The sequence below is a fragment of the Myotis lucifugus genome, unplaced genomic scaffold (assembly GCF_000147115.1).
Source record: "Myotis lucifugus unplaced genomic scaffold, Myoluc2.0 scaffold_10, whole genome shotgun sequence".
In the NCBI taxonomy this organism is placed as follows: domain Eukaryota; kingdom Metazoa; phylum Chordata; class Mammalia; order Chiroptera; family Vespertilionidae; genus Myotis; species Myotis lucifugus.
In genome coordinates, this window is record NW_005871058.1 from 1,459,250 (window position 1) to 1,481,819 (window position 22,570).

The following is a 22,570-nucleotide window of genomic DNA, read 5'->3' on the forward strand; positions in this document are numbered from 1 at the left end:
AGTCCATAGTTGGTGTCCACAGCACATTTCCTCTTTGTGTTTCTAGGCCTCTTTTCAAAGTGGGTCAGTGCCACAATCAAGTCATCCCAATGCTGGGTATAAGAATACACGTAGAAAAATATAGGTTGTATTTCCAGTTCTTAGCATGTTGTCTATGACTATTAGCATGTTCAATGACTATTTTATGGATTAAGGAATCAATAAATACATGAATATATGTCTACATATGCACATAAGTGTGTGCACACAAGGGGAGAAGGCACGAACAAGGCAATAGGAGAGATCGCAAGGAAAAGTCATTTCTTCTAGCTGGTGCATTGAGAGGGGCTCAGAAGAGATGGCAGGAGGTTTGAGGAATTGGAAAATGTGCTGAAATTTTCTGCCAAAAGGGCTGGGATTGAGGTGGTGAAGATACATTAGCAGAAGCTAAAGGTATAAACAGGGCAAAGCATGTCTAGAGTATAGTCGGTAGTCGAATTTGAACAGAGAGGCAGTTGAATTTATGTAAGATGAGGTACATTTCTTTGCAAAGATCAGTTCAGGCTGAATTGTAAAGGGCTTAGGATTGATTGATTCCATAATAACATCAACAAAGTTGGTGTGATTCAATACAGTACCCTCCAGGATAAAGAACATTGTGAAGCAGTTATCTACAGTCTAAATGTCTAAGTACTTTTAAAAAGTCTAATACCTTCCAGTGAGAAGACTCATTAGAGGTTGCTTTGAACTAAGTCCTTTTGGAGGATATTTTAAAGTGTAAGCAACACACAAGTAAAAGCATTTTTTCTGATTGTGGAGAACATTGAACCGTCTGATTTTCCAAAGGTCAGTTCTACATCTGCATTTACTTTTCATGCCCATAGACCTTTCCAGTGAAGGCTCAGTTTGACAGTAGAAATGAGGCTGAACTGGGAGAGACCTCAGTTCAAGGTCCTAAAGGATTGCCCTTGCTTGCTCTTTCTTTCCTTTTGCTCTTTCTTTCTTCCCCATGTGTTGTTTTTTTACATTGTTTTGTTTTGTACACATACACTTACTTCATTGGAAACATGGGATTTAGCATTATAATTCCAAACATATCGGATTTCCAGTGTGTCTGTCTCAAGGACTAAAATCAGACTTCCTGGTCAAGGAGAAAGCCTCCCCTCTGCTCCCAGCGTGTGATTGGGACATAATGAACATCTGGAATGTATACTCGGCTTCTTTACATGGTGACTGATAGACCCAATCTCATTGCATTCTTCCAAGACTATAAAAACGTGTTAACACAGTTACATCACACATTTTAGCTGGTTTGCATAAGGCATGATTTTGCCACATGATATTTATTTAAGAAAGTAAATAACAGTCCCATTCAAAGTGATGCTGTACCTCAGGGCACCCATGTCAGTCCAGCCCTGGCATTTCCTGCCCATTTTCTGGACTTAACCTAATTGCTTGACACTGAGCTGTGTAAGCTTATTTTCCAGGCAGCATAGTTCAATCCTCCCAAGAGAAGAATGTTTTCTCTAGTTTGGGATGACCCCAGCTTCATTGTGGATGGTTGCACTGCCCCAGTGGATGAGATGCACCTTCCAGTCATGTGTTTCAGAAGTGGCTTTTCAGTCACAAAGGATATTTCTCTTGTGTCGAATCAGACAGCCCTGAATTTGGTGTACTTGGGACATGGTTGCCACTGAAATTTTTCAATGGGCTCAATGAAAATCCTGTGGAACTGTTTTATTTATAAACTGCAGAAATGCAAATTTATCCCCACCAGTGCTAAATGCTAACAATTGCTACTGCCTGTTTATTCCTGACTACGCATAGCATCTGTTCTTGGTTCCTCTCTCCCACTGAGAAGATCTCATTCCCCAGGAGCTTTGGGTTTTATGTTTTGTCTGTTTCATGTTTGGGTCCGAAGAGTTGGTTGGGTTTGGATCACAAGAGTCCTTTGCCCCACTGAGGCTGTCCACAGAGGCAACATATGGCAAATTGTCTGTGGTTTGATGACACTTGCTTTATCTGCAAAAGCCACAAAAATGAATGTGTTGGAAAAGTCCAGATGTTGGAAGGCATGACCTAGATAGCCTCCTGGGAAAAACAGATGCCCTCACTCAGCAGCCCCAGCCTTTCTCCAAACTTTGCAAATGCTACAATTGCCTCTGGAGGTCTCTTGCTTTCCAAAGGGAAGGAGTCAGTTTAACAACCTTGGCACCTGGCAGAGCCGCTAGCCAGTCCAGGATGTGGGATTGCTACCTTGATGGGAACCCAACTGGGAAGGAGCCTGCCAGTTGGATTGGCAGTGCTCTAGCCCCAGCAAGATCCAAATCTTAAGTCACCATTTTCCTTGGGAAGAATCAGGGATGTAAAGCCAGAGAGCAGTTGATTAAAGGGAATGAGTTCAGCTAGTATTCTTTAGCCAGGGAAAGAGGGGAAAGAAAGGGGGGTAAAAAAGAGCACAAAGACTAACTGGGAACAAAAGCCAGAATACTAGCCACTGAGCCCATAATCTGGTCAAACCATCCTACCTTGAATTTCAGAAAGTTCAGCAAGCCTTTAGGAACTGTCACTAATCCATCATGAGCCATTTGGAAATGGCCAGATAAGAAAAGCAATAGCTTTCTGAGAATCCATAAGTATCCTGTTGACAGGGATTTCCTAAGTTATCCATCTCACAACAACTTATAGATGCTTTCTTAACCTTAGGAAGTATAGATGCCAGAGATTGAGTTTGCCCCAGCCTCTAGGACTCCAAGAAGTAGAGCATAAATTGTCATTAAGTGGGACATGTTTAGGCCCTTATGTCTCATCAGAACAAAATTTGTTCAAATCAGAGTGGGATTCTGTAGATCGATGTTTGGCAGTGTACCTTGCTCTACTTCAGAGACCCACATCTAAACCTCCAGGAAGACTACACCCCAGGGAACCTGACCTCTGATCTTACTGTAACTAGATGAGTCCAAGTGGCTTCCTGTTTGAGGGAGGCTTTGCCTGAGCTTCTGGCTGGGACTCTTGTACCTCCAGCTTCTGGAGAGTAATTATCTATTGCTACAGCTTTGGTGGTTTGTTTTGTTTTATTAGCGGCAACCTAGTACAGTGAAAAATCTGTAGGCACTTGTTTTCTTCTTTATGTATTCTGAGAGTATCTCGGGCTGGAAGTGGTAGGGATGAGGACCAGTAAACATAATCTTTCACTGCTAGTTTCCCCTAAGATGCTTCAACATGGCTATAACCAGACTATATCCTAAGAGTTCATCTCTGAACTTTTCAGACAGCCTATTTTGGAAATGACTATTAAAATTATTCTAAACTCGTATTTAGAATTAATTACTCCTTGATTGAGCACCAATTAAAGTACAGCATCATACTGTGCAGCGGGGCAGGGGGGGCAGCTTATACCACAAAATAATGAAAGAGAGCATCCATCTACTAAGAATGTGTAAATCTTGGAGTGTTGTGTATCAAAACCAACCTGAATTTAAATCCTGGCTCTGTCATTTACTACCTGTGGAACATTAGACAAATCATTTAACTTTTTTTAGCTCAATTTTCTCTTTGTTCATTTTGCAAATATTTTTGAGAATCTGGTATATTCTAAGAACTGAATGGGGCATTTTGAAATGAAAGTGGAAGAAGAATATTTCATTGAGGCAGGTGAGAATTAAGCAAGATAATGAAAATAATATGAAATAAAAGATTAAATATAATTGATACTCAACAATGCTATTGGTTATTATCATTATTAATTAATAAATATTAATTGAAAACCTATTAGAAATGAAGCACTATGCTGGGACTAAGGAAATACTGAACAATAACAAGTTATGAAGAAGCCAGGATGAGCATCAGAAAGAGAGGAGGCCTCTGAGGAAGGGGATGTTTTGAATGGCAAGAGAAACTAAGCACAGATGTTTATGTGTATGATTGTGTGCATGTGTTTGAGTCATATGAGTGTGAGTGTGTGTGTTATGCACACTTATTCCCCTTGGTGGTAGGAAAATATAAAACACTTGATTTTCTTGTCATCAATGAGCAGCATCTTGTAAATTATTAATGGTATAATCAAGGCAAGTGTCCTGTGACTTTTTTTGGCAAAGATTAGAGAATAGTAAGTGCAAGAGCCAAAAGTTTAAGAAAAATGTATAGAAGGAAAAATTTGGAAATGTAACCTATTAACTTGAGTTTTCTTTTCTGTAACTGGGTAAAAACTATTATTATTGTACAGTTTTAGTGGGGGAAGACCAGTGAGTGCCCTTTATTAGAACCACTGGTGTGATGGTTAATTATATGTGTCAACCTGGTCAGGCCATACTACCCAGATATTTGATCAAACATTCTAGATGTTTCTGTGAGAGTATTTTTTAGAAAAAAATTAACATTTAAGTCAGTAGACCTTGAGTAAAGCAGATTACTCTCCATAAAATGGATGGGCTTCATCCAATCAGTTGAAGGCTTTAATAGAAAAAGACTGGCCTCACCAGAAGAAAAGGAAATTTTGTCAGCAGATGATTGTTGGATTCAAATTGTAACTTTTCCCTGAGTCTTCAGCCTGCCCTTCAGATTTTGAACTTGCCAAGTCTCCATAATCACATAAGTCAATTCCTTAAAATAAATGGATAAATGATTTATCTGATAGATAGATAATAGATGATGATGATAGATAGACAGACAGACAGATAGATGATAGATAGAGTATTGACCCAGTTGGTTCTGTTTCTCTGGAGAACCCTGACTAATCCAACTGGGTTTAAATACTTGTTTTGAGCCTTGAAAGAAGCTGAGGCCTTCACCCTGGTGTGAAAAGGAGCAAAGTGTGTTGTAGGTCCATCTGAATGCCTGCAAAGTATACATGGCACACCTTTAGTCCATGCTCAAGGGTCTGTGCTGGGTGGAGGATGAGGTACAGTCTCCATGGGTGTGTGCTTACCAGATGGATCATTAACAAGGGCTTCCCTATATTCTGTGTCTTCTCTTCAACTGATTACTCAAACTTCTGTTTATGCAGGGAACCCTACCAAGAAGTCTGAAATGTTCCCAACAGTTACTTTTAAGTAAAGAATTGAAGCTGCCTGGCCAGCATGGCTCAGTGGTTGAGTGTTTACCTATGAACTGGGAGGTCACAGTTCGATTCCCAGTCAGGGCACATGCCTGGGTTGTGGGCTGGATCTCCAGTGTGGGACATGCAGGAGACAGCTGATCAATGATTCTCTTTCATCATTGAAGTTTCTATCTCTCTCTCTCCCTTTCTTTCTGAGATCAATAAAAATAAAAGCATCATCCAGATGTTCAGCTTGATTGAAGCTGACAGTGGGTAAATCCAGTACTTGCTGTTTACCCATTAAAAAAAAAGAATTGAAGCTCGAGTTTCTGTGCCCCGCTTTCAAAGAGCACAGGGAAAGCTCCCTAAGTGACCCACATGAAGAGTAAAGTGTCTAATGAACCAGGTTTTCTAGGAAGTTCAGAGTTCCCCAGAAACAAGAGCTTTTTGCCTCAACCCTCACAGTGGAAAAATCCTTATCAAGAGTTATTATTTTTTCCCATTAAAACCTACTTACCAAGGCATAGAGACTATAATTAAATCTTTCAAAAATGGAACCTCTGGCAAGAGAACTGGGTGATCAATCTACACCACAGTTCTTCTTACCCAGGACTGCTCAGATTGACCTAGGTTATAATGTGACTGAGTCTCTTGTTGCGTATTTACCTTGAGGCACTATGCCATTCCCAGAGTTAATCGCAGATTTAGTTACATACGAAGCTTTGTACACAGGGAATCATGAGGGAGTTAAGACTGGCTTCCAGCCTTGCAGCTATGTAAACTCTACTGATGGGAAGAGGAGGATAAAGGGCTTCCACAGTGCAGGGGTCTGAGAGCGTGAATACAGCCTCAGCTCCCAGATCACCCCAACACTGAGCACCTTCTTATTCCTAAATAACTTTGTCCATGCTGTTCCCTCTGCCTGGAATAGCCTTTACTATTCTTGTCTATCTTGGAAGTGAGCTCATGCCTCTAGACTTAACTCAAATGTTATTCACTCTACCAAGCCTTTTTCAACATCTCCCAACTCTGAAAGGTTGGTATGGAAAATGTGTGAGCCTACAGGGTCTCTGAATTATCAAGAAATACAATTAATTTGTTTATGTGGTGGCATTTTTTTATGTCCAGGGTCTTTGTTCCCTGATTTTTCACTGTGGTAGTTTGTCCCCTAATGCACGACATGTTATGCTGCAGTAATCCCAAACACCAGACATTCAAACACCAATTGTACACATTTCATCGTAACTGTCTGCCACTTGTAATATTATTTATTTACTTTAAAGTATTTTTCTTAAATTTTTAAGAATTGGATACAGATATTTTCAAAACTTTAAAGTGTCTATTTCAAAACAACATCACTTGCCCTAAGTAAAATGAATTCTTAAAACAAAAAACAGTACTGTTAAATTCTGCATAAAACTACTGCCTGTTAAGCCTTTGGGCTTAAGGTGTCTTTGTTTGTTTGGTTGGCTAATTGGTTTGCTGTTGTTCAAAAAGGAAGATAAGCAAGTGTTAGGCAGGGAACCTAGGCTACTACCAAACTGAGAATTCCTTCTTGGTAAATTCAGGATAGAAAGATCATTAAAAATGGAACCACTTCCACACATATGTGGTTCTTAGATGGCGTGTCTTTAACTATTAAAGTTTTAGCGCACGTGTTGAATACTGATGTGGTAGAACATGCTGAACAGACAGGGAGACTGGATTTAGGATCCATCCGTGAGCACCTACATTTGTTTCATTTTAAATAAGTACCTTTTCTGTCTACCCTTGCTGCCCACTCCCTCACTTTTCTTATTTTTCTTTGTTCCTTTTTAGGAATTGTTCGTTTCACGCTCAGAGAGTTTCTTCTTTATGTTAAACATTTTACCTTTATCATCATCGATTTTCCAGACTCTGGTTCAATCAACACAGTATTTTGAGCCCATACCAGGAGTTAAACGTGGGGAATCCTGCTGTGAAGAATACATCTGAGTCCTCACGAAGTTGATGATCTTTCTTTCTCCCCTTCGCACTTTTCCCCTCTTTAAAACATAGATTATTTTATTTTAAAATGATTCATAAAACTAAAGATCAGTGCAATTTAACATATATTTTAATCCAGAGCTTTTCAAAACGCCCACTCTCTCCAAACGGCCAAGTCAATGGTTAAGATTACGGTGGCAGTTTCCCCTCAGCCCACTAGAGGGCGTACATATTTTTTTTTTATTCCAAAAAAAAGCGCTTGGTGGGTACAGCCCTTAAAGTTCGGAGGTGATGTGTCCTTTCCTCATTTTCTATTCAACTTGGGACAATTGTGGTGAATCCTCTGATTCTCTCACTCCACCAAGCCATCCTCGCCCCATGCAGTGAATCCTCGTCTGCCTTTACAAAGAATTCTTTTGCTGCCCCCAAACCACAGCAGTTTTGCTTCTGACTGCTTTCAGCATTTGCCCTTTTGACATTTTAGAAGAAATAAGATCCAAGTTTGATGTTGAAAAGAACACACTGATTTCTTTAGTGAGAGGATTTCTTCTCCCTGTTACGGTTTTCCCTAGCTGTGGGGGTAATGCTCCTGTAAGGGTTTAAAGCAACTCCTTTGAGCTACATAAGATCTTTCTGAGCAATAACAGAGCCCCTTCTGAGCAGATCTTTGGAGCTGAGATTAGTCCCCTTGTTCGGCAGCATGTTGTATTTTTGAGATCCGGCCTTTTCCTCTGAGTTTTACATTCTGAATTGACAAGCTCTTGATCTCAAACTTTGGAGAATACACTCCCAGACCAACCCTCCCCACAAACCATGATCCAGGACACACGTCCAATAGTTTCCCCAAGTTCTTTGCCTGGTGGGTGGCCCTAGAACCTTAGACCTCACCCTTTATTTGGTTCCAAAGTCCTCCTACCTCCAAATATCCATTCTGAGCTTTTCTTGGGAGTCAGCAAAAACATTAATAAAATAAATTGTAAATATGCCCTATTGCACATGGGTATGAAATTACCTTTTGGATCAGCTCCTCTGCAGTTGGCATGGGGAAGGCTGGCAACATGGCTCGAGCAGTAAGAGTGGGGACTGGGCCTTGCTCACCCCTTTTCTGTGACTCTCACTCAGCCTGTGCTTTAAGGAGATGAACAACTTTATATTTTTAAAGGAAGGCATCAGAAATCTTCTGAGGCAGCAGCTTACTGCATATATGCTACTCAAGGAGTAGGCTTTAGGGTAGAGCATGTATATCCACTAGGCATTATACACCCAAAAGGTGAAACTGTGAATCTGAATTTTCAGGAGTGTATGTTCTCATGATGAGCACATTTGTGCAGTTAGCTATTTTGTTGGCACACAATTCCCATAGCTGCCAGGTTGTCCCAGGCAGGAGACTACACAGTCCTTCAGTCATTTTAGAATGAGCCCATATGTTCTCTCCAGTGAGACTCCATGACCTGAACTTGTCCTGGAGATTAGATTTACTACCACCTCAGACTCTCCAGTAATAGGTGCATTCATTTGCTCAGTCCTTAAAAAGTTATGTGGCATATTTATTGCCCTTTCATTTTCATGTTGACTCTGGAATTAGCAGAGAATATGGCCATTTCTCTAGGAAATTACTGCCCTGTTCTTTGGCTGGCTCATCCTACCCAGACATATAGACCATTCCCCACATTGAAATATGCAGTAATCACTTCAGGAAATTGCTTTCCCTATTGGAAACTGGGAGCTCACATTGGAGTGTTTCCACAGCACAGCTGATGATAATTACGACTCACTGAAATTTCAGTTTTCTTTGTGACATAAAAACTGGGACATAAATTAAAACTCAATTATCCTTTAAGGGTAATTGGGGTTATGAAACCAAGACACTGTGAGTCAGTATGTCGATATCACAGGAGCGCAGAGTCTGATGGAATGGCATGTGTCCTGTCTCCTGAAGCAGCCTTTCACAGGCCATGGTTGCCCAGGGCACACCAGAGGGTATACCAGACCGGGTTCCAGCTTTGGAAAGATGCAGTGAGCTCCTAGGATATCCTGGGACAATTAAAATATGCTAAAGCTATAATAGGAAAGTCCTGGCCTTCACCTGGTGATGGAGCAAGGCGCTCAGAGACAAGACTCCAGCCAGTACCTGACACTGTGCAGGTGGAATGGCAGTTCTTTCTACCTGCAAGATAGGTGCAGCTCTTTGGTTATACGATTTCATCATCAGAGTCTATGAGAGGAGGATAGACTTTGTTTTTCTCAAAGGAGGTGATCTGCAAAAGCTGCAGAAAAAAAGAGACTTTGGGTACATCAAGTTATAAATTAAATGCATGAAGAGGATATCATTAAAGGAAGCCTTGAATTTTTCTTAAAGTACAGGAATTGCCCACACACCTGGCCATCTCTTGATGATGCTTATTTGTATTCTCTTCAGGTCAAATCGTATCCACTAAAACTTCCCAACCTTGTACCCAAAGCCTCTCATGATCCATCCTTCTCCCCATTCTGGATTTTCAACCGGGTTTCACTTCCCTGTCTTTCCAGAGAATCTGTTCCTCCCCCACCATGTGCACTGTTCATATTTTTAAAAGAGAAGATACCCACCACATGACAGTGACGATTTCCTCTTTGTCTCTGCCACTCAGCTGAGAGCCCTATGGTGCCATGACCATGGTGCATGTAGTTGGGCACATAGTAGGCACTCACTATTTGAGGCTGACTTTGTGCACCATTCAGACTGCATTAAATTCTAATAATTTCTAACTTTTCTTCCTGGAAGGTGAACCTTGCTGCGAATTTTTAACTACACAGAAGAATGATCAAACTGAACCCCCTTCTGAAACCAGCCAGGTTTGCCATTGCGGGCACTGACGCCTGCAATCAACTTTCTATCCACAGGACAACATAAAGTTCCAGACTACGGCTTCCAGCAGACCTCTGTTTTCAGTGGACGCATCAGTATCATCGTGGCCCCTGACAGTCATGAGAGGGGAATGCAGGGTCCAGGTTATTCCCACCGTCCCTGGGCAGCCATGCCTGGCTAGACATGCAGGGAAACTGGTATGTCTTATCTGGACTTTTGCAACCTTGTTACATAATCCACTTTCTTATCTACAACCTCACAAAACCAAAGAGAAATCAGTACAAACTATATTGACGAGCAATCAGAACTTGATTCTCAATGGCAAAGGCAAGGGTTCATTATAAATAGCAAAACAGCTGGCTTGGGCCATGTTGCCAGCCACTCATCCAGTGGAGGGATTTGAATGACATCATAACCCTTGAGAGGGCATTGCTAGCCAGCTGGTGTTATTTAGAACACACAAACACTGGAGAAAGAAAACACACACACACACACACACACACACACACACACACATGCACACACACACAGTTTCAAGTTATGCAGAAAAATATGAACAATGGGAAAATAGCTTGTCCTTTCCCCTGGCGGGGGTGGGGGGGCGGGTGATAGGCAGCCTAGTAGAAGAAGGAAGAAAAAAAGATTTTATTTTTTCAGTTGGCTTTACAGCTCAGCAAAGTCTTTGCCCTGTCTCGGGCAAAAAGCATGAACCGGTGTCTTCCTAAAGGGAGCCAATTGCGACGCTGCCTGCCCCTTTTCTAGGTTCTGGGAAATGAGATCATTTTTCTGGCTTGGCAAGTAGGACAAGGGGTCACCCCAGTGCTGTCTTCCAACTGAGTCTACCTTAGTCACTTCAGGGTTAAAATCGTAGGTTTGCTTGGGGTGTCTTTGCTTCACTCTTTTATTTTGCATTTGCTAGAATGTGAAATTGCTTGCCCACCCGCCACATACTCTCCTTTAATACTGATAAGGTGTATTAACAGATGTGTGTCTTCATGCCCAGGAGAAAGTTAATCAGAGAACAGATCCTCATCTCCTATAGTAGCATCAATATTTTTAATATCTGCTCACCCTGTCACTAACACACCTTCTTTTAAGAGAAAAAAAATGCTTCTGTGCTCTAGTTTTAAAATGCAAAGGTATGATGTTATTTGTCACCATGCCCAAAAAAGTCCTTACTCGATAACTTTGCCAGAAGAGGGAGAGAGAGAGAAGGCAAATGTTCCCCCAGCTGTTTCCTGTCTACAGTGTCTGTGTTTTGTAGATAAATGTGAGGATTTTCTCTAAATCCCTCTTCTGTTTGCTAAACCTCACTGTCACTGCTAAATTCAGAGCAGATAGAGCCTGCGCAATGGAATAAAGTCCTCAAAATTGAAATGTGACATTGCTCTCAACATCTCCCATCTCTCTGGATTTCTTCTTGCCTCATTATTCCTGCTAACCAATTCATTTCCAGACTTTGCACTTCACAAGCAATGGGAAAAGTCAGCAGTCTTCCAACCCAATTATTTAAGTGCTGCTTTTGTGATTCCTTGAAGGTAAATATTTCTTACTCTTTGAAATCATTGGGGGATTTGCTTTTATTTGTGTACTGCTTGCTTCTTCCTAGAAATGTTATTCACTTTAGAATTTTCATTGTTTCGGAACTGGGAGTTATTTATAAATTGCTGAATGTGCAATTCTGTGGGATTTGAAAAGATAGCTCCGGGAGATAGATGCCTTTACACAGAGTTATGTATGAGTAGAAACGATTGCAAGGTACTTATGCTAAATCCTCCACTTCGCCGGGGTTCAGTGGTGTCTTTAGAGAAGAGTCCTTTAAATCCTGTCTATGGTTAAGGGCTATCGAGAGTGGATATGAACTTGGGAATTTTTTTTTTGCAGGTGCAGATGTTTAATTTTAAGAAATTGTTCTTATGTATGTATGAGTGTGTGTGTGTGTGTGTGTATGTGTGTGTAACTTGTCAGGATTTTTATTATAAGGCATGCCACATACAGAGAATTACATTTTAGATGATATTAAATCTTTTAAATATGATCTTTGGAGCTAAGGTCCCGGAACTCTCTGCACTTCTGCCCAGAAAGTCCAAGTTAGAGAGGAGTTTAATTTGCTCTTGAAAAAGAACTTGACAACTCTTGTTGAACTTGCATATTCATATAATTTAAACAAATGCATACTGTATATGGGAAGCAGAAACTTTCTAGTAACTGTTTGTCCAAGTTTTCTGGTTTAAAGAGGACTTTCTCGGGCGAAGTTTGGGCTTGGGGGGTTGTGTTGTAAAACTCGAACTTTACACTCGGTGCTGCAAAGTCTCTTTAGGTCAATTTGGGTGCCACCGTCCGTGCCGCGACTTCTCGTTTCCAATCACTGGCCCCAGTTCAAATTTCCATTCTCAGCAAAATTATATCCTTCAAGGCATGTGTTTTTCCAATTTGCAAGCACTTTTAAGCTGCTGTCACTGGTTCCCGATGAAATTGCCTGAGGTCTCAATTCATAAAATGTCCCTGCTCCTGGGTACTGCATTCATTTGCTGCTTTCAAATCCTCCACTGCCGGGACTTTTCTGAGTAAGTGGCTTAGGAGTTAAGGATCCATCCTTGTCCGGGCACCTGATTCTGCTGCCCTTGAGATGCCAAGACACAGGCTGGCTACTTTGCTTTTAAAAGAAATCAAGTCAACATACATATATGCTATGTGGTCTGACAGGTGGGGGATTTGTCTCCCTACAAGAGGCCCTTGAGTGTTATGTCTGCCTTAATTACAAGTTTGGAAAACTGTCTCCAAATGAACTTTCCATGCTGTGTATGCTGAACTTTTCAAAAGCAGAGCTAGCAATAAGGTGTTCCTTTTTCCTGCATTTGGGGCAGGAAGTGGTTTGAGGGAGGTGAGTGGTCTTTCAGATGTCATTCAGGGAGTAAAGATGTCCTGTCTGGAGGCATAACTCACAAGGTGATGGATTGTACTCTGAGTCTTAAGACATTTTCCAAGTGTTTGAGTCAGAGGGGAGATGGTAAGGGAGAGGGCTGGAGCCTGGGTCACTGTCTGGGGTACAATGGAAATTGGTATCTTGATTGAAGGGAAAAGATTGACTCAAATCCAAGCTGTATAATTTGTTCATTGTTTGAATGGACAAAAGGCAGTTTACCCAGACTCATAGCATACCTGCTTGGGTGTCCAAATGTAACTAGATGCTTTCACAAACCCCACCCACAAAGCAGCACATGTTTTTAAGTCCTCAGTTTTCTATTCACATCAGCCTCATAATACTCAACCTGACCTGCTGTAAAAGATCTGGAACAAACAAAAATGGTTACACCTACAGTGAGTATTTTCTTATGACTATTGCCCTCAAATTCTGCTAGGCATTTTCATTGTAGCCCAGACATCTGGAATCAATTGATATTCCATTGATTTAAGATAAAAAGAAAAGTCTTTTAAATTTTGGATTTGTGGGGGATTTTTGAGAAAGAGTGTTCTGATATTTTTTCTTCCTCTTTTTTCTCTTATCTTTCTGGTTCTTCCTTTCTTTCTATCATATTTTTCCTTTCTCTCTCTTCATTTATTTTGTGTTTGGCAAAACAAAAGGCCAAGGGAATGATGAACATATGGGGCCACTTGTTTCAAACTTTTAACTCCTAAACAAGTTCATTATTGTTTTCTGTTTGGGGACACATAATGTGATAAATTCTTTGGTTCTTCGTGGGTGTACTGAACTGTTTTTGTGAACTAAAGGAACATGCATTAAAGGTTCTATCTTGTCCTAGAACTGTAAGTGCTGACATTTATCTGACAATATAATTAAGCAAAAGAGAAAAAGCTGTAAAAAAATCTTAAATTCTTAAATGCTAGAGATTTATATGTATTGCTGGGCTTAAATGTGTTATACCAGAAATAACTATTTAAAATATAGTTTTGACATCTACTGATGTTATCAGTGCACTAAGGCTGTAAGTTGAGTACCTTTTCCCCTGGATTACATGACAACTGAAGAACTCAAAGGCATCTATAATTGCAAGTGCTTGGCTTTGAGCATTACTATGGAGAAATAAGGTTGATAGCATAAGGATACATCCTAGAACTGACCCATTGCCAGAGTGTGGGTATATTCTGTAAGATCAATTACAAGTAGTTCTTTTGAAAGGGCAATGAAGTACAGTTGAGTTGGTTTTGTTGAGGTTTCCACTGGAAATACTGAAGGGGAAAAGCCCCACTAATTATTTTATAACTAAGGAAAATGAGGATTGGTTGATGATTTGTTTCTAGCAGTCTCAGTGGTTTGGGCTTCATGTGTGTGGAGGGTTTCCATAAGACTCCAGTAGAGTCCTATTGAGAAAATGGAAGATATGTTCAATTGTGCTTTTACCTCCTCTTCTATTTTATGCCCATTACTTATGATGATTTGCAAATAGAAGGTGTTTTTTGTAGTCAACTGTTTAACAAGAGTCCAAGGTTCTCCCCACCCCCAATTTCTGAACTGAAGGTCTGGCTACCAACATGGAAATCTTAATTAAAAGGATGGGGCACACTTTGCCACTGATGTAGAAGCATTAAGTGGAGAGTGCATGGAGAGCAAGGAGCATGACAGAAAATCAATGACTTGAGTCTGTTGCTCCAAAAGTGATGGGGTTGAATGGACCTGCCATTACTAGGAGGTTCCAAAGAGGCTCTTTTTATCCTAATAGCTTCCAGTCTAACTCCATGACCTTTAATAGGGTCCTTCACTTAACCTATTCTGATGACTCTTCCAATGCTATTGAAAGTAGATGCATCTAAGAACAGGGAAGCTGCTCGCTTTGGGAGCCTTCCTGGAAGAAACCACAGCTTTGTGCCACAAGTAGCAATATGGAAACACTTAATGATCACCTTAGCCTTGTTTCTTCTACTGAGAGTGAGGATGGAGCTGTGAGCCACAGGAATTCTGCCTCTGGCAGGGCTGCCACTTGGCTGTCTGTCACTGCGAAGTGAAGCCAACCAGGGGTCCCTCAGTATATTTTGCTATAAAATTTATCCAGTGTCACATAAGTCCCTCCAAGAGGTGAAGTCAGAATTCCTGGGACTTAAAAAAAAAGCTTTTGTAGGTTTTGAGCCTGGTGCCCTGTTCATGGAAAGCATTCTCTACACACGTGTTGATGTGATATTGAGCTTGACACAAAGGGCTTTAGAATGCAGAAAGAGTAGGGTCTACTTAGCAAGAGCCAATTTCATTCCTAAATCCTCACATTTTTTCTTGTTTCTGTTTTTTATATTCCCACTTGTGGTTGTGTTAACTTCCGTAGGTAAGATATCCCCCAGGTAAGAAATCTCTCTCTCTCTCTCTCTCTCTCTCTCTCTCTCTCTCAAAGAAAAAAAAACAACTCTATAATGATATATAGTATTTTTATAAGCCACAGTAAGTTCTTTTTAATCAGTAGCTAGGGAAGGATGTTCTGGTTAATTTAATATTCTGGTCAATAATGAATGCATATGCTATCTGTGGATGGCCTGTCTTTAGAGAATGTAAATTAATAAAACATATTTGGCACCAAATCTGGACTGAGCACAATTTAACTTTTGATAATTCAAAAGATTTAGGAACCCATAAAGAAGGGGTCCATGGAGGACTTCTCCAAGGTTTCCTAGTAGCAAGGGGATTACACACAGGTCATTTGGTGTCCAGATGTGCTCAGCTCAGGCCACCCCGCGGTCTCTCGTGCACGCTGTTGCCCTTCTGTGCAGGGTGGTTCTGATTCATGACAGTGATGGAATGTGTGTGGGGGGGTCAGTGCACCCGTGACCCACCCCGAATCCTCTTGCAAGGTCCCAGGAGGAAACATGACCCTCCTTCTGTTTCCTCGGCAGGTAAAGGTACACATCATGTCGTCCTCCCATCTCTTCTACCTGGCCCTGTGCTTGCTCACCTTCACCAGCTCCGTCACAGCTGGACCGGAGACACTCTGCGGGGCTGAGCTGGTGGACGCTCTTCAGTTCGTGTGTGGAGACAGGGGCTTTTATTTCAGTAAGTAGCCCTCCCTCTCACAGCTCTGTGGATTTACAACCACAGAGAGTGTGTGAAGAACTGAATGACTGCCCGTGCTGGCAGCCACCCTCAGCCCGCGATTCCTCACCTTAAAGTAAGCCTAGTGTTTCAGTGGGGCTGTGGCAGGTTTTGTAGATTTCAAATGGAATTTTCCTCCTTAGCAGTTTGTCTTTTAACTATTTCCTGATGGGCATTCAGGCAACTATTATGCTTTTCCCTCACCATTCCCATTCCCTTCAGTGAAGGAAGGGGACAGAATGACCCTCCGGGATTGAGGTTTTTGTTCTCTAAACCTTTGTGTGCACATATAAGCATATGGAAACATGTAGACCTGTTTGAAGTGCCAAGTAATTTGGAGTAAAATAATAAGGTGGACTTGGAAAAAAATTAAGAGGGCACATCCCATGTCTCCATGCTACATGAAATCACCAGGAACAGACAGAAGTTGAACTTCCCTGAAAGGGATGTTTGCAAATACACAGGCTCTTTTCAATGCAAACAGAAATGCCAGGTTCATTTGTCCTCTACACAAATTGACCTTGAGTTTTTGTTTATTGCCTTCCTTTGGCACAGCCTTTTTCTGAGGCTCTCCAGTGATATCACCATCTGGAAAGGGGTTTCTGACAAGTGTGGGGTTACTTATTCCACACAGAGGTCTCAGGTGATTAAAAAGTCGACAGTCAATAAAAAGTAGACAGCCAAGTCAACACTTGCAAATAATAAGCACAAACAAAAGTCGGTGCTGCCTGAGGGAACTCATCACTTAAAGAATCTATGCCAGAAGCTTGTACATTACAGTACAGTGAAATCTAATGCCAGATGTTCATTCTGTATAATTTTTTTTTTTTGAATTTTGGAGAGTTCCAGAAAACTGACGCTCAGGTCCTCGGTGAGCATGAATCATTCTTAGAGCTTCATATCGCTCAAGTGTAGACAGCTTACCTCAGTCACCCACTAAGTTTTGAATAGCTCCCGGGTTGACTCACACATTTCAAGTCTTTCTCATCTTCTTCCCAGGGAAGGTGGTGGGTGTGGGGAAGGGGCGTAGGAGGGGCGCTGGGACAGGGGTCCATGTATAGGTTTCTGGGGTGGGTGGGTGGAGGGATGGGAAGGAAGAGGCTGAAAGGAGGACTGATGATCTGTACACATTGTGGATTTGGCAACAAATAGAATTTAAACAACTAGTGACAGAGAATGAGATGTGCTTTCTACTATTTGAATGGGCAAAATCCCACTCTGTTTCCAGCCAATACTTTAATTGAGCTAATTCATCTATTTCTCTGGCAATAACGTGATTCTGTCCAGCTCTTGGTTGCAGTGCAGATGAATGAGTTCACCAGGTGGGTTCTTATCAAGCAGCAGACTTGTTTTACAAAAGGCAAATGTGTCTCATCAACTTCCCTCAGCAAAGGGTTGTCATTAATCTTTACGGTGCTGCTACTGGTCCACATTAAAAATGAATAAGTAGTCCTCACTTATTATGCTCAAGAGGATTTCTCTTGCCTTGATAATCCATTTGTGTAGTTTCCTTTGATCCAGTTCACCAGGTGATTACCAAGCCCACAAGTATTTTCTGTTATGTGCCAGGTTGAAGTGTCCTGATCAACGTGATATGCTCCAGGATTTCCATGCACAGTGCATGGAAACTGGATCCTCCAATGACGATGATGGTAAAATGAGAATGGAAAGAATGATTTCATCCCAAGTAACCCCATGGTACATATATATGTTCACACTGACACTTAAGAGTATTGGACAGCTATGATGGAAACCAACTTCAAGGCACTGAAAGGATTCTATTATTATTACTACAATAATCCAATTTAAGGAAATGCTTTGAAATTGAAAAGGGCACATTAATCTATGGCAACTCTTGATGTTTAGAGTATGACTTTGAAAAGGAAGGTGTTTTATAAATTGTGTATTATTATCGTCAGCGTTGTCATTGAGAGTCTATGTTTCATAAGTTCTGTTTTATACAATTCTGTGGCTTATGTAAATCCTTTCCCTGATGTCAACCCTCATGCACAAAAGTATTCTTATTAACTTTCTACTCAACTGGATAATCCTATTTGCCCAAGAGAAGTTAGCCCATTTAAATCCTTTAACTCAAAACATTGATGGAACATCTGCTCTGTGTAAGACCCTATACCAGTCATCAATGAGACCTAGAAACAAATGAGAGAGATTGACTTTGCCTTCAAAGAATTCACAGTCTAGTCACTAGTTGGGAGGTTAAAAAATGCACATAAGTATTATCAAGTGTCATTAGAGAAAAATAACAATGGGAGATTAGATTAGAATCATTTATACTTTTCCTGAATATGTTGTCCCATTTTTGAAATCACCTAACCAGGATTTACCCTCTCAATGGGCTCCTTGATGTGAAATGCTATATTTATTTACCATTAAACCCCAATACCTCACTCAATGCCTGGCTACTATAGTAGTGGCTTATATTTGTTGAACTGACAGGATTGAATTGAGTTGAATTGAATCCAGTTGAATAAAATGGAATTACTTGTTTGAGATTTTAGTCTTTAACACCATCAAGAATTAGGTTTATCAAGTACTTTGGACAATTCTCACCTCATATTTATGCAGCTATTTGATAAAACTGTTACTTTTTTAAAAAAGAATGCAATATATACTAACAAACTTATAGCTGCATTCTAGTTATTCCCCAAGCTACAATGATGGTCTATTTTGTGTCTGAGCCAATTATTCTTACAGGCATTAACTGTTGTCAACAAATTTTATTTAGTTTCCTGTTTGTCCCCTGAGATTTACTGTGTGTGGAGAAGTCAGCTCTAAGCATTTACAGTCTTTGAAATCTTATTAGAACAAAGCAGTCTTTTCCACCTCCATCCCCTGTAAATTGACTCTTACTATTTTTTTACCCTTATTTTCAAAGTTTTATTGTGGCTGCGCCTTGTACCTTAAGCTGCTTGAAAATCCATTTTGAAAGTATAATTTTTTTTTAGTAGTGGAAGGCAGTTTTTTATCTTAGTTTGAAATTCAAACATCTGAAAGAAAACTGCCTCCATATCTATCTTTTTTTGTTGGGCCAGAATGTTTAACAAGGAAAGATTTTTTTTAACCTTATTAGAAACACAACTGAATAAAATTTTCTGTCATGCTAATTTTGTATAGATTGACCCAGTGTTGTGAATGAGCTCATATTTCTCTACAAGCCCCAGTCCCACTAGAGCACTGTGGAAAACAACTATCTAGATTATCTTTGTTGTAAGCATCTTCCCAGCTAAATGAAACACTTCCTCTATAATTAATGCAGCTTCCCCAGACATTTTCTGAAATGAAAGTTCCAATGAAGAGCTAATTACTGATTCTTCCCTATGCATCAGAGTAAGAGAGCGTATCCAGTCTTGTGTGCTCATAGTCCTATGAGAAAAATGGTGGCTTAATAGAGGTGGCACATTGAAAAACAGCTAGCTGTTATCTTACCAGATTGATGGAGCTTTCACAGAGGGTGGTTTGTTATAACCTCATTTTGTGTGGAATTGCAAGAGGAAAAGATCTTCCAGTGAAATAGGAAACATTAAGTTTACTATAGACATAATTTTTGAGAGCCATTAACCATTTTAACAAATTCTTCAAGGGCTTGTGGAATTTCTCTCCTTGGAGAGAATTAAAAAATATTGATGGACAACCAACCATCTTGGATGGTTTCAATTAACAGCAGCTAAAAGAAAGTGAGTTTCTGGGGTCCTTTTTAGTTTTAGTAGTCTATAAACAATCCCTTAAATAAATTGTATATGCTTTACCTCGGCAGTCTGGAAAAAAACAGAGAAGTAAATCAATTAGAAAAGAAAGTTGGTTACCCTTTCAGATCTTCCAGATTTATAGCTTTTATAAAACGTACTTCCAATGCATAGTTATTAAGAACAGATCTGAATAAACAAATGGCATTCTTTGTGTGTTAAAACATACTGTTTATATAGAGTTCACGTGAAACTTTGCCATGAATTTCATTGTTATTGATTGAAACAACCTTCCTCCATCTAGGTTATTATTATTAACTCAAGTTTCTTTCATTTGAAATATTGTGCTCAGAAAACTGCTCCCAGACCTGTCACTCATTAGTTGTAAGACTTTGGCAAACACTTAAACTTCTTGGGTTGAAATGTCCTTGTCTATAAAACAAGGAGATTTTGTTAAAGTAAATGACCTCTTCCAACTTTAACAGACTCATAGTCTAGGTTGTAATTAATAAAGATTTGGCACTACTCAAGAAAGGTGGACCTTGGGTTTAAGTAGTGACCAAAGAATCTTTCATCTCCTTTATCTTCTTTAGATTCTGTCTGTTCCCTAAGAGAAGATTACGCCCACTTAAAGAAAGAAGAACCACATTCTTTTTTGTTTGTTTGTTTAAGTTGGTTTTCAACCCCTCAGAGAATATACACAGCTCATCTGGTCAAAGGAGCACATACCTCCTGAAAGTAGATTGCCATTTTCCTTTGCTGGGAAAGACCAACAGACAGGTCTCATCTACATTTTTCTCACTCTCTTGGACATGATGGGGACAAGTGAGGTCAGATTTTAGCTGCCCTTTATTAATTTAGAAGGAAAAAATAAGAATCTGTAGCCTTCTAAACCTTGACCAAAAGTTTCCCCCCAGCCTATTGATGCTGCCTTCCAATTAAAGCAGAGATGGTCCAATTTGGGTCATTCAAAGATATAGTCACCCAATTTACTTAGCATTGCTTGAGTAGGGCTGGATTTATGCTGTGCCTTGGCATTTTTTGGCTTGGTACCTCACAGACCACCAGCCATGCATTTGTATGACAGCTGGTCAAAGTTAGTCCAGTCATTGGCTATAAAAAAAAAACTCTTCTCTTTAAAACTGATTGGCATATGTAGGGTTTGATCTTAATGCCCTGACCTCATCATTAGTGCCACTAATTTAATAAGCCACAGATATTCTTAAAGAAAAACAATGTTTTTTTATATTGACCCCTAAGTAGTTGCTACTACTCTTTAAATATGTCTAGTGACATATTTAAGGACCAAAGAACCACTATGAAAGTGATGGTTTCTATGCAAAATTAGAAAATAATTTCCATTTTTATGACATTTCAATGCTCTCAAGACCATCTCATCCCTGATGGAAAATTATAAGAAGCAAAAGAGTGAAGGGTCCAACACCAAGAATATGGTCTCTATAGCCAAGAATCCAGGGTTTGAATACCACCTCTGTAGCTTACTTGGGGATGACCCTGAACAAATTACTTAACCTCTTTGTTCCTCAACTTCCTCATCTGTAACATGGGACCTGCTTCATGGAACTGATGTAAGGGTTTAAAAAGTTAATACATTAGAACATATTAACTTAGAATTTTTCCTGGCACATGGTAAGCACCATACACATGATACTTATTTGTTCTGTTCTGGGATTAGTTGCAGAGTCTGTTGCAAAGGTTGAGGTATCTGAACAGCCAATTTATTATGCACTCATTTTCTCTCCTTAGGTGCAGCTTATATAACCTGTTATTAGCAGAAACAGTTGTATAGTAGTGTCACTAACAAGAAAAATGTCTTATGCTTGACTAGTATAGTTACTTTTTCAAAATTCAGTAGTATCAGCTCTCTCAACTTACCTATACCTCAGTCTTGGAAGGCAAGCATTGTTGCTTCATTGGACAAATGTGAAATGCGAGACACTGAGATTTTGTCATTTACCTTACTGGATGGATCCAGAACCAAAGCTAAGGTCTCTTGTCTCCAAAAAGCATGTTCATCTGGCCATTCATAATGTATAGAGGCCCAAAGTGTTGGAGCAAAGGGAGACGCTTCCAAAATCCCAGTCCTGTTTTGAGAAATAAGGAACAAGAACCCCTGGGTGACTAGTTGACTTTGAACACTTCTTTGAAAGGAGGCATGAGGGAGATATCCATGTAATTTCACCTTCTAGAAAATTTTAGGAAATAACATAATTTCCTCAAGGTGCACAAGAAAAGTCTTCTTTGATGAAAGGCTGCTGCTGTTCAAGAGCCTTCCCAGACTGGATTCTTGGACTCCACTCAGACTGAACACTATAGTTCACCTATAGGTACCAAATTACGCAATATGATCTTGGGGAGTCCCTCCTCAGGCCAACTTCAAGTTTTCCTCTTCCTCTGCCAGCAAACCTCAACTTTTCATTTTTTGCAATTATTAGTTCTTTCGGTTCTTCTCAAATACCTACTGGAGAAGAGCTAATTATTTGAACCAAGGACCTTTCTCAGGGTGCCATGAGAGAGGGGGTAAGGCAGAGGTGGTCACAAGGCACTATCATCTTGATAGTGTTCCAGGCAGAAAGAGACTTCCCCAATTTAACCATGAAATGAGTAGTGGGAGCAGCCAAGTTGGATACCTGTGCAGGTATCACGCAACCAGTTGTTTGGGGACCACGGATATTGGAATGTCTTGTATCTTCAGTGGCTGATAGGTTAGACATTCTGGATCCAAAAGAGAGTTTGGGTGTTCTTTGAATTCTCTGGGTCTTTGTAGACCTTGTCCAGACATCATACAACATACCAGCATTCCTCGAGGCCTCGGTGAAGAGCCGATCTCATCCCTCTAGCAGCCTTCTTTCTGATTTCACAGCCCATACAAAGAATCAGACACACTAAAAACAGGCACAAGATCTCCCAAGGAGATTTCTCATTGTTCTCAACAACAATGGACTACACAGCCTTTGCTCTTCTATGCAGCCAGGCATCTT

General features: G+C 40.3%; 1 protein-coding gene across 4 annotated transcripts in view; it reads left to right on the top strand.

Annotated features, from left to right (window-relative positions):
* The first annotated feature begins 11,041 nt into the window (after positions 1 to 11,041).
* IGF1 (insulin like growth factor 1) overlaps positions 11,042 to 22,570 on the top strand; it is a 65,526-nt gene continuing 53,997 nt past the window's right edge. Inside the window, exons 1-2 of one of the 4 annotated variants that reach the window (XM_006084071.3) lie at positions 11,042 to 11,368; positions 15,669 to 15,825. In XM_006084071.3, coding sequence (XP_006084133.1) covers positions 11,306 to 11,368; positions 15,669 to 15,825 — 220 coding nt within the window. In that variant the 5' untranslated portion in view covers positions 11,042 to 11,305. Of the gene's footprint in view, positions 11,369 to 12,986; positions 13,152 to 15,668; positions 15,826 to 22,570 lie in introns of those variants that run through there. The other 3 variants (XM_006084074.3, XM_006084075.3, XM_006084072.3) reach the window with 3 other exon arrangements.